The following is a 10,858-nucleotide window of genomic DNA, read 5'->3' as shown; positions in this document are numbered from 1 at the left end:
TCATGAAGAACGATGAAGGAGAGGTAAATTGGAATGACGAAATATTGAGCGCAAGCGATGAAGCTTGACGGATAAGCTCTAAAATCACACACGTGAGATTAAAAAATTACACAAAACAGTAAAAGGGAATTGGGGGGAGGGGGAGGGGGAGCGGGCAACTTCCAATGCAGGACAGATCTCAACAGTGTGGTGTTGTCATTTTTGCAAGTCTACAAGAAAAGGAAAAAATCGAGAGAGAGAGAGAGAGAGAGAGAGAGAGAGAGAGAGAGAGAATCGAGAATGGGCCTGGAACTGAACTGAAGAAGTTGCCCTCACACAGTAGTCAGGACTCAGGACTTAGCTCGCACTCTCACACGTATAAGCTGCGGAGGCCCGTGTGAAGGGCTGGTGTCTCTCATTGTCGATCGTACTTGTCGCTCTCTCGGTGTATCAGTTTTAGCAGCAAGGAGGCACGCAGTTGCAGCTGGACCAAAGCTGTGAATCTGGACTCTGGGGAGAGAGAGAGAGAGAGAGAGAGAGAGAGAGGAGGGCGTTTCGAGGTGAGGTTTTGGCCTAGGGCCAGTTTCAGCGGGCGGGAGAAATTGGGTCATTGCGCACAATCCCTGCGCATGTGAATGGTCTTAAGTGTGTACTGGGAGGATATCCACATCAGGCACAGAGAGAGAGACAGAGAGAGAGGCGGGCAAGGACCAGGAGGCGCAAGCGCGCGGCGCAGATTTTGGATTGGAGAGTCGAGACTGGGGTGAGGAAGATAGCAAATATATTGATGCGTGAGAGAGAGAGAGAGAGAGAGAGAGAGAGAGAGAGCGCGCGCGGGGATGAAAGCGAGAGGTCGGCACGTGTGAAGAGCGCCATGGCTAACGTACGCATTGAAGCATCGGGTGGGAAGACGTGGCATGCATGAGAGGCCGGCGCCTTTTAAAAACCAAATGACGTGAGGAATGAGAGAGAGAGAGGAAGAAGGAAGGGAGGACGGACGGAAGGACGGACGGACCGGAAGAGAGCGGCGGGACTAGATTGGGCGGGCCCGGCCGGTCGGACGACTTCCTTTATCCGGTTTCGTTCCAGACAGAGAGAGATAGAGAGAGGGAGAGAAAGAGAGCGTAGAGGAGCAGTACGTCCTCTCCGCCGCCAGCGCCGCGCGCCCTTTCCTTGTGTGTGTGTTTCGGGACTGGGTCTCTTGGACACCCCACCCCTGTCCATCGTCCGGTCACACCACTACTCTCACACACAGCGCCCCCCCCCCACCCCACCATCACCACCCACTATTCCAACTACAATTTCCCAGGCGTTCCTGCAATACGACCTTTTCTCTGTCCCTGCAAATTGGAGGGGAGGCATCTGCACGCTGCAGCTATCTTTCAGAACTCTCTCTCTCTCTCTCTACACACACACACACACACACAGAGTCTCTCTCACTTTCTCCGGTGGAATGCAAGGACTCCTCTTCCCCATGCTCCACTGCGGATACGTCTTTGACACCGGCAGTTGTATTGTAATTTGTAGTGGCCTACTCGCCACCTACTAGCTAGCTACTCCCGTTCCGCAATGCCTGCTTCATTGATCCGCACGAACCAATTTTCGTCCATCTCCTCTCATTCGTGCGAAGAACTCTCCAAGCTTTTTTCTTCTCGCTTTCCTTGATTACGCCAGCATAGTCACACCCTCCCCCCTCCCATCTCATCTCCTTACATTTTGTTGCGGTTTGCCGTTCCTACCAGTATCCTCATTACATGGATACTTCCAATTAGTCAGTCGATGATTATTGCTGTTAGCAAACCCTGGCTTGGTCCCTTCATCTGTCGACGGCTGCACATACAACCTGTCGCATTGCATTTTGTCTTGGAAGTATGACTAATTATCACCAGCACAGGGTTGATGTTCAGTCCTCCATTATCAGGCGTAGCCTTGCGCCTCCTCCCCGTCGCCGGGTTTGGCTGCTCCTGCTGCGGCTCACAGTCATGGCGGCTTTCCTCTTACTCGGTGCGAGATGCGACCTCTTCAACGAAGGTTAGTCCCAATGTCTTTGGTTTATTTGTTTGATTTCGCGCTAGCCTTAATCTCTTAATTTGGCTTGGCAAGACACTGCACGAGATCGCCGATTTTCTTAACACCACACGCAGGCACATTCTAGTTCAACAAAGCATTGCTTCACCTGTCTGGCACGCGTCATTGCTAAAGATCTTAAAGAAGTTTATCGCTTGTTAGAGTTCTCTGAATCGGAGCAGCGCACTTTAGACAGCTGAATTGCACATTGAAGCATCGCTTATCAAAGCTTCAAGGAAGCCGGAGCAAGTCCTGTCTTATTGGCGTTCACTCGTTCATAGAGTCTGACATTTTTTATATTTGACCCAGGCGAAGCTTTGATGGAAGTGAAGAGATCCCTGATTGACTCTAACAACGAGCTGTATGAATGGAGCGCTGCAAATCCTGATCACTGCTCATGGAGAGGAGTGCTGTGCGATAATGTGACCTTATCGGTTTCCGCCCTGTGAGTTCCTCTCAACCCTAGCAAGTTGAGAATGTCTTCTGTGGTCTTGGATAGCGATAATTTCCAGGGGATGATTGGTTGACTCGGTTTTTGAACTTCACGTAGGAATCTGTCCAGTCTGAGCCTCAGTGGGGATATATCGTCGTCCATCGGGAACCTGCAGAATCTGCAAATTCTGTATGCAAATTGCCTTTTTGTTGGTAATCGATGTCTTCTCGTTGTCTCCTAAGTGATCCTGAAATAGTTACAACTTCTGACTGCAGCGACCTAAGTCATAATGTCATAGCTGGACAAATTCCGGACGAGATTGGGGGCTGTTCAAACCTTCAGTACCTGTCAGTATAGTTGTTGCCAATTTTTTTTTTCATTGAGGCGGGCTCTCGCTTACAGGTTCTGGATTTCCATGGTCGTGATCTACATGCAGGGATTTCTCTTTCAACTCTCTTTCTGGCGAGATACCCTTCTCCATTTCCAAGCTGAAACAGCTTGAGCATCTGTGAGCCCTGTGATTGTATCTGCACAACTACAGTGTTCATTGGCTCATTCTTTCTTACCATCATCTTGTTCTCTCTGAACAGGGTCCTGAAAAATAACATGATCGCGGGTCCTATCCCTTCGACCTTATCGCAACTTCCCAATCTGAAGATACTGTGAGTTACTTTCTCAGGCGTTTAGAATGAGACGGTGATCTTATCACTGGGCGTTTAGAATACGATGGTGGTCTTATCCCAGTTGTTTTTTGCAGGGATTTGGCCCAAAATCGGCTATCTGGAGAAATACCCACGTTAATTTATTGGAGCGAGGTTTTACAGTATTTGTAAGTTGATGAAGACCATGATTAGTTAGGTGGATGCCCTCCAACAATATATCGGTTGGCTAAATATCTCTACCTCGATGATGCAGAGGTCTGAGAAACAATTATCTGTCTGGAACTCTTTCGGCTGATATGTGCAGGCTCACGGGGCTATGGTACTTGTAAGGGTCAGCTCTCTCTGCCTGGAAAAGCTTTAGTATCCCCATTATTGCATTCGATGTTACTTTATCGAGTGGTATCCTGCCACCTAGTTCCTGATTCGGGGTGTTCTAACGTTCTTTTTGTTTCGGTGGAGTTGTTCTAACGCGCTTCCGTTTCTGTAATTTGTGTCGTGGGATGCCAGTGATGTTAGGAGCAACAATCTTACAGGGTCCATACCCCCGAGCATCGGAAATTGCACAAGCTTTCAGATTCTGTAAGATTGAGGTTCAACTCCTGTTTGCGATGCATTACTATTTAAACGTAAAAGTATCTACTGATGTATGCTTTTCCAGGGATTTGGCCTTCAATCGGCTCTCCGGCGAGATTCCGTACAACATTGGCTTCCTTCAAATTGCTACCTTGTAAGTGATTCTAACCTGTTCCAAACTTCCTTCCATTATGCTCCACGTAAAGTCTCTAAACAAACTGGTTGTTCTGACGTTCACAGATCTCTGCAAGGTAATATGCTGACGGGAACTATCCCAGATGTGATCGGGTTAATGCAAGCTCTTGCCGTGCTGTGAGTTTCCTTCATTGTGGATGAATTTGATCCTGAATTCCAGGATTAGACTTATGTCAAATCAGCAATGTCCTGGCTTGCTGTCTGTACAGGGATTTGAGCTACAATCAACTGCGTGGGAGCATTCCACCGATTCTTGGGAATCTTACTTACACCGGAAAGCTGTAAGAAGCGTATTGCAATCCCAACCTTCCATTCTCTGTTTGCTTCTGATGCGAAATTATTTTGTGCTGCCCGCTTTCAGTAGTCATTTCAGTCTGAACTACATTTGGATGCTAAACATGGTTGCCCCTTGATATCGTTTGCAGCTATCTCAATAATAATCATCTCTCTGGTCCGATCCCTCCCGAGCTAGGCAACATGTCAAGATTAAGCTACCTGTAAGCGAGCACTAGCCACTTGTCTTTTCTAGGATTATTAGTTTGGATGTCTACTAACTCACTATACTGAACAGACAAGTCAATGACAATATGCTAACTGGGGAAATTCCAGCCGAGTTGGGGAAGCTAGAGGATCTCTTTGAGTTGTAAGTAGAGATCGATTCTTACTTCAAAGAGTACATAATGAAGTGTTCAATTGGTTGAGGCTAGTATGCTTTGTTAAGGTGCTAAGGTTGATTGAAATAATAGTCTTATGTTGGTTTGGGCGGTTGTAACGTTGTAGGTTTATATTTCCATTGAAAAGAGACGTGATGATATTGAATAGGTCCATATCTACGGGCACAATTTTTTGGTGTACGGGAGGTCTGATACAATATCAAGGCTTGAGCAAAATTGATGAGTGCAGGATGGTGAAGTTATTGTCAATCTAATGTGGTTCCGCAAAAGGATCTTTCCATGTGTGCAAAGTATATGAACTAAGGATAAATGGTGAAGATTTAAAACATATATTAACGATTGAAGAAGTGGTTACAACTCTGTCAAGGAAAATCTACCATTGAGGCCATATATAAAAAAGCCAGTAAGCCCTCTTTATCGGACTTATGTTATCTTTTAGCCGCACTTTTCTCTCTGTAAAGATTTAAAGCACTTGAGAGCATCCTGAGAGACTATGATAGAAGTTAGCCACGGTCCTTTTACATTTTTTAGCCTTCCAAAAATGATTGCCCTGCGCATAGCCCGGATAGACTTGATGTGAGCCCTTAGAAGATCTAAAGTCTTCTGGGGGTGTGATCATTTAAGTCTTTACTGCTAAGATGAATGGCCTGTTTGCAAATCAATCGGCTTGTGGAGTCCAGCCTTGCTTGCGTGCTCTCTAACCAAGGCCACACATACAGGCTTCCGATTTCCTTGCTTATTCCCGACAGCATTTAGAGCACTCTTCATTGCTGGCAGAGAGGTCACAACATGATGAGGGCACTGATGTTGTTAATCATATTGAGGGCGCTGAGAAGAACAGGATGAATAGTCACATATTATGTGTAGCAACAAAGCAGTGGTGACCACTGATACTTGTTTTAGGGTCAAGCTTGTCCTAAAACTGACGGTACCACGCTGTGAGAGATTTCGCAGTGTTCTTGTTTCAGAGAACGGAGACTTGATCTACAAAACTGGTGAGATAACTGCCAGGTTAGATTCGGAAGTGAAGTGATGTGACTGAAGTTTTTAGCAATTAATTCATTTGTTTGCCTGGTGGGGAGTATCATTATCACGACTTCTACTTTGAGGGGAGTATCATTATCACCACTAATACTTTGAAAGTTCTCACGATCCAACTGAACAAAAACCCTGTCCCGGAAGCCTCGAGGACATTTAACGAAGTTAGTGTCTGTAGGTGTTGGCCTGAGTTTAGCTACATGACAATGAGAAATGAGTTGCATTCCTGATGTTTCATTGCCGTTGTTGTACAGGAACCTATCTAACAATATGCTGGACGGTCCCATTCCCTACAATTTGAGTTCTTGCATATCGTTGAATTACTTGTAAGCTCGCGGTGATATCGACATACATGAACTGAGACTGCATTACATTATGAACGCTTGCTCTTAATCTTGTGCGATCCTATTGCAATAACAGATAAAGCATCCAGCTTATCATTCTCTTCTGTTTGCTGTCTTAATGATGACAGCAATGCACATGGCAATGAAATAAGTGGCCCACTTCCCGACGTGTTTCAAAGCATAGTCAGCTTAACCTACCTGTAAGCTCGCTCATCTTTTCCGTGTCTTCGTGTTGTCCTCAACTTCTTGCTGTGCTGCTCTTTCACTGGTTCATCCTGATTTGCAGGAACCTATCATCCAACAACATACAAGGGAGCATACCGCATGAGCTTGGTCGCATCCGCAACTTAGACACTTTGTAAGTAGCTATCTTCACTAAATCTACGACCAGTATTTCGGTTTGATCGATATGCTTCCCTTAACAAGCGCAGTTCCATTTAACCTGGTGGTGTTCTTTAGGGATGTTTCCCACAATAGACTTTCAGGGCCAATTCCTTACTCAATTGGCGATTTGGAGCACCTCTTGACTCTGTCCGTTCTATCTCTCATTTTGTTTCCTTTGGTGTTCTATTTCATTTAAGTATCGCTTGTATGTTGAGTGCTCTTCTGGCTAGAATAGCTGATGGGCTTGCCTTGTTCTTGTAGAGATTTGAGCTACAACAGCCTTGCTGGTGTGATTCCTCCAGAATTTGGCAACCTCAGAATCATTTCCAAATTGTACGTATGCCTTGGCTACTGTCAGGTTCCCTTTTCATGGTTTGTTTGCAATAATGCTTACAATAACCCTTTTTAATTATCAGGGATCTCTCGAACAATGCATTGAAAGGCAACGTCCCTCCAGAATTTGGACAGCTGCAAAACCTGGAGATTTTGTATGTTTTCGGTTCTCCCCCCTTGACACCTGTGACTTCATGGACATATACGAGTCCAGTGATCACTTAAGTCATGCTCAGCTCATTATCATGGTTCCTTGCAGGTACCTAAACAACAATAGTCTTTCTGGTGAAATCCCCTCTGAGCTTGTGAATTGCTTCAGCCTATCTGCACTGTGAGTGGATGTGGTCTGAATTTTCTTATTTGTAAGGTGCTGGTTTTGTGAACCTGGTTAACAAATATGATTGTTGTTGTAATGTGCAGAAACTTGTCATATAACAACCTGTCTGGGGAAATCCCTGATTCCAAAAACTTCTCAAGGTTCTCTGCTGAGTGGTAGGTTGTGAGCCAAGTGCATAATTCAATGCAATGTATGTAAGGTCGTTGATGATATTGTTGGCGTAATTAGTATTGTTTTGCAGCTATATTGGCAATAGGATGCTTTGTGGAGCTTCTCTTGGTTCTTTATGTGGTGGTGTCCAGACAAAGCCTCCAGATGGTAGGTACATTTGAATTCTTCAGCAGTTCTGGTCGTCTGCTTGTTCTTTGGCAATATGATGCATGTCATAGGGTACAGTAAAGTGCACACCTAATCATATTCTGGACAGGTTCAAGGTTTAGGAGGATGATTGTTGGCTTTGCTGTGGGCGGTTTGATAACAATTACAGCTGTGTCTATTTGGATCTGGAAATCCAACCGGCAACCAAATGAATTTGTCAAGGCTTCTGAGAAGCCATTTCAAGGTACACTCGCATCCTCATCCTCATGTTATCAAGCTTGAGAATACATATCCAGCATGTGACCTGAACAAGTTCATTGTGCATAATAGGACCACCTCGGCTTGTCATGCTTCACATGGATTTGGCTCTTCATTCTTATGATGACATCATGAGATTGACTGAGAATCTAAGTGAGAAATATGCCATTGGGTTTGGTGCTTCAAGCACAGTCTATCGGTGTATTTTGAAGACTGGCAAGCCTGTAGCGGTCAAGAAGCTTTACAATCATTATCAACAGAATCTTAGGGAGTTTGAGACTGAGTTAGGGACTGTGGGAAAGATCAAGCACCGGAATCTTGTCAGTCTGCAAGGGTACTCCTTATCTCACCACAGCAACCTCTTGTTTTACGACTACATGGTGAACGGCAGCCTTTGGGACTTGCTTCATGGTGAGGTGCAAAGCTTTGGACGATCGTTTTCTTACACAACATGCTTTCATTGCCTGCTTTCTAAATTTAAAAATTTCACAGGATCTTCCACCAAGATGAAGCTCGATTGGAGCTTCCGGCTTAAAATTGCGCTTGGAGCTGCCCAAGGGTTAGCTTATCTTCACCATGATTGTGATCCACGGATAGTTCACAGGGATGTGAAGTCTTCAAACATTTTATTGGATGAGAATTTCGAAGCCCACCTTTCAGACTTTGGAATAGCCAAGAATTTAACTGCTACCAAAGCTCATACATCCACCTCTGTCATGGGGACAATAGGCTATATAGATCCAGAGTATGCTCGGACCTCCAGGCTAAACGAGAAATCCGATGTCTATAGCTTTGGAGTGGTGTTACTGGAGCTCCTTACTGGCAGGAAAGCTGTGGACGATGAGATAAACCTTCACCAGTGGGTGAGTGCTAATTGTCTAAGAACGAGCCATTCAAATGATGTGTGTTCCTAAATTTGCTGGCTCCTGATGGAGAGCAGTTTTTTTGGGTGTGTTTGTATTGTAGGTGTTACTGAAAAATGATTCTGGTGCAATTATGGAGACCTTGGATCCTGAAGTGAAGAACACCTGCAATGATACTGCTGTTGTCAAAAAGGCTTTGCAGCTTGCTCTCTTATGTAGTAACAAGCAACCGTCAGCCAGGCCCACCATGCATGACGTGGTGAGAGTGCTCATGTCCCTGAGCCCTGTGACATTGCCCAAGCCGCTTCTGTACAGCCGTGTCGGGGTCAACTATGGCAGGTATCTGGATGACTATGCCGATGCTAAGCACAGGGAAGATCTAACAGGAAGTAGCAGCACTTCAGGTGGTCACTTATTTGTGAAGTTTGGAGAAGTGATATCTCAGAACACAGTGTAAAGAAAAAAGAAGAGCGTAAGCCCAGTATATTGCTTGGTCCAAACTTGGTTTTGGGTGTAAACAGTATATTGCTTGGTCCAAACTTGGTTTTGGGTGTAAACATGGTCTAATAGGGCCCACATACACACCGGTATAATACCCCCCCAACACTGGCTCAATAGTTGGAGTTGGTCACACGGTTGAATGCCCAAATGTACCGAAGAATCCGAAATCCTCCGCAACCCTCTATACGATCTGGGGGTCTGTTCAATGTTGTCTGTCTCCGAAGTTCGAAGCAAGGAAGAGAGATTGTAACACATCTAGCTAAATCTGTAATTAAGACTGCAGTAAAAATCTGTTTTGCCCCCATCTCTTTTACTAAAGCCAGAGACTGCACTAAACAGAAATAGAGATGGGGGGAAATATCTTATTGGACACTAGCCTCTAACCTTAGACATAGTCATTGCACTTGAATGAGAATGGAGGTGAAAATTAAGGAGTTTTATGATGTGATGTATTGTGTATTTTTCACAACATTAGCATTAGCTCTGTAATTTGCCACATAAGTGGCTTTTATAGGTTGCATAGCATGTGCGAATGATATCAAGGCATTATGGGGCCTTTTGAAAGTTTTTAGACGTTAAAAAAAGTAAAATAATTATAAAGTGGAAAATAGTAAAATGTATTGTGTAAAAAGTAAAATAATTATAAAGTGAAAATCAAGGAGTTTTATGATGTATTGTGTATTTTTCACAACATTGGCACTAGCTTTGTAATTTGCCACATAAGTGGCTTTAATAGGTTGCATAGCATGTGCTAATGATATCAAGACATTATGGGGCCTTTTGAAAGTTATTAGACGTTTAAAAAAGTAAAATAATTATAAAGTGGAGAAAAAGTAAAATGTTAAAATTTCATGAAAATAAATCAAAACACAAAATTGTCGTTTGGTGAAAGCATGGTGTATATACATAAAAATTCTCCAAAAAAGGATCGAACCTAATGAAATACACTTGACATGTTTCTGAATAAATCTTGTTTGTAAGCAAGGATGGTCTCAAAGGTGTCCATGAAACATATACTTTTAAACTCATTTGGCCCTTCTATGCCTTTTCAACCACTTGTGTTTATTATCTTTTTATAATAGGTAATACTTGTATTTATGAGTTTCATAGATATTAAAATGTATTGTAAGAAATTTATAGTTTTCATAAATATATTGGGAAATCTATGAAGTAATCTCTCAAATTCCTTTTCCTAAAACACCTTCAATGATGACCCTCAAAAAATAGACTCGATAAGAAAGAAGCCTCACATTTTTTCTACCCCTACCATGAGTTAAGTACAAATCCATAATAGGAATTCTATTGATGGGTATATTCAAAGAGAAGAAGGGGTTCTATAAAATATACATAACTTCACTTGGCTTTTTTGTAATAATACTAGTGTCAATATAGTTCTCTTAGGAGAAACATAGGAAATATTTTAAAAGATCCCCCACAAAATGAAAAAGGCAATGCAAACATTGAAGATCATATGTTTTAAAGCCATGACTTTTTAAAAGGATCTTCAAACTATATATTTTTCATATATTCAAATATTTAGTCTTAAAAAGAGCTTATTTTAAGTGTACTTTTTGTATTATCCTATAAAATAACTCTCTCCTTGAATATTGAATATAGTCATTTTCTTATATTTTTCACTTTACTGCTAAACTCATAGTGAATTTTCACTTGCTCAATGTTTATTTTAGTTGTGCTTTGGAATTTGAAACTCTTATCCAACAAGGGTTTTCATTTCAGAATAAGTGAAATATGTAAATTTGTTAATATTGTTATACCAAAAATGCTTCGTAGAGATGGTTGATAGCACATGTACACATTATGTGCACACACACATTGTGTGTGTGTTTTTGGGTTCAATATTTACACTTTTGTAAACACATATACACTTAAAATTTGTTA

At 42.9% G+C, this 10,858-nt stretch overlaps 1 protein-coding gene across 1 annotated transcript; it reads left to right on the top strand.

Annotated features, from left to right (window-relative positions):
• Positions 1-261: 261 nt before the first annotated feature.
• Positions 262-9,423, top strand: LOC148020336 (uncharacterized). The gene is made up of 27 exons (XM_087700640.1): positions 262-2,010; positions 2,356-2,491; positions 2,597-2,668; positions 2,755-2,826; positions 2,916-2,987; positions 3,070-3,141; positions 3,237-3,308; positions 3,395-3,466; positions 3,649-3,720; positions 3,800-3,868; positions 3,955-4,026; positions 4,119-4,190; positions 4,335-4,406; positions 4,481-4,552; positions 5,876-5,947; positions 6,094-6,165; positions 6,252-6,323; positions 6,425-6,496; positions 6,611-6,682; positions 6,766-6,837; positions 6,942-7,013; positions 7,103-7,174; positions 7,261-7,337; positions 7,447-7,581; positions 7,668-8,006; positions 8,088-8,458; positions 8,562-9,423. Exons 1-27 carry the CDS (start codon positions 1,851-1,853, stop codon positions 8,913-8,915), a joined length of 3,009 nt encoding a protein of 1,002 aa, XP_087556766.1. The 5' UTR covers positions 262-1,850; the 3' UTR covers positions 8,916-9,423.
• Positions 9,424-10,858: the final 1,435 nt, after the last annotated feature.

Source organism: Lygodium microphyllum, chromosome 19, assembly GCF_053477565.2.
Source record: "Lygodium microphyllum isolate KBCC chromosome 19, Lygodium_microphyllum_v1.1.10, whole genome shotgun sequence".
In the NCBI taxonomy this organism is placed as follows: domain Eukaryota; kingdom Viridiplantae; phylum Streptophyta; class Polypodiopsida; order Schizaeales; family Lygodiaceae; genus Lygodium; species Lygodium microphyllum.
Note: the sequence above shows the minus strand (reverse complement) of the source record. Positions and strands in the feature narration are given on the sequence as shown.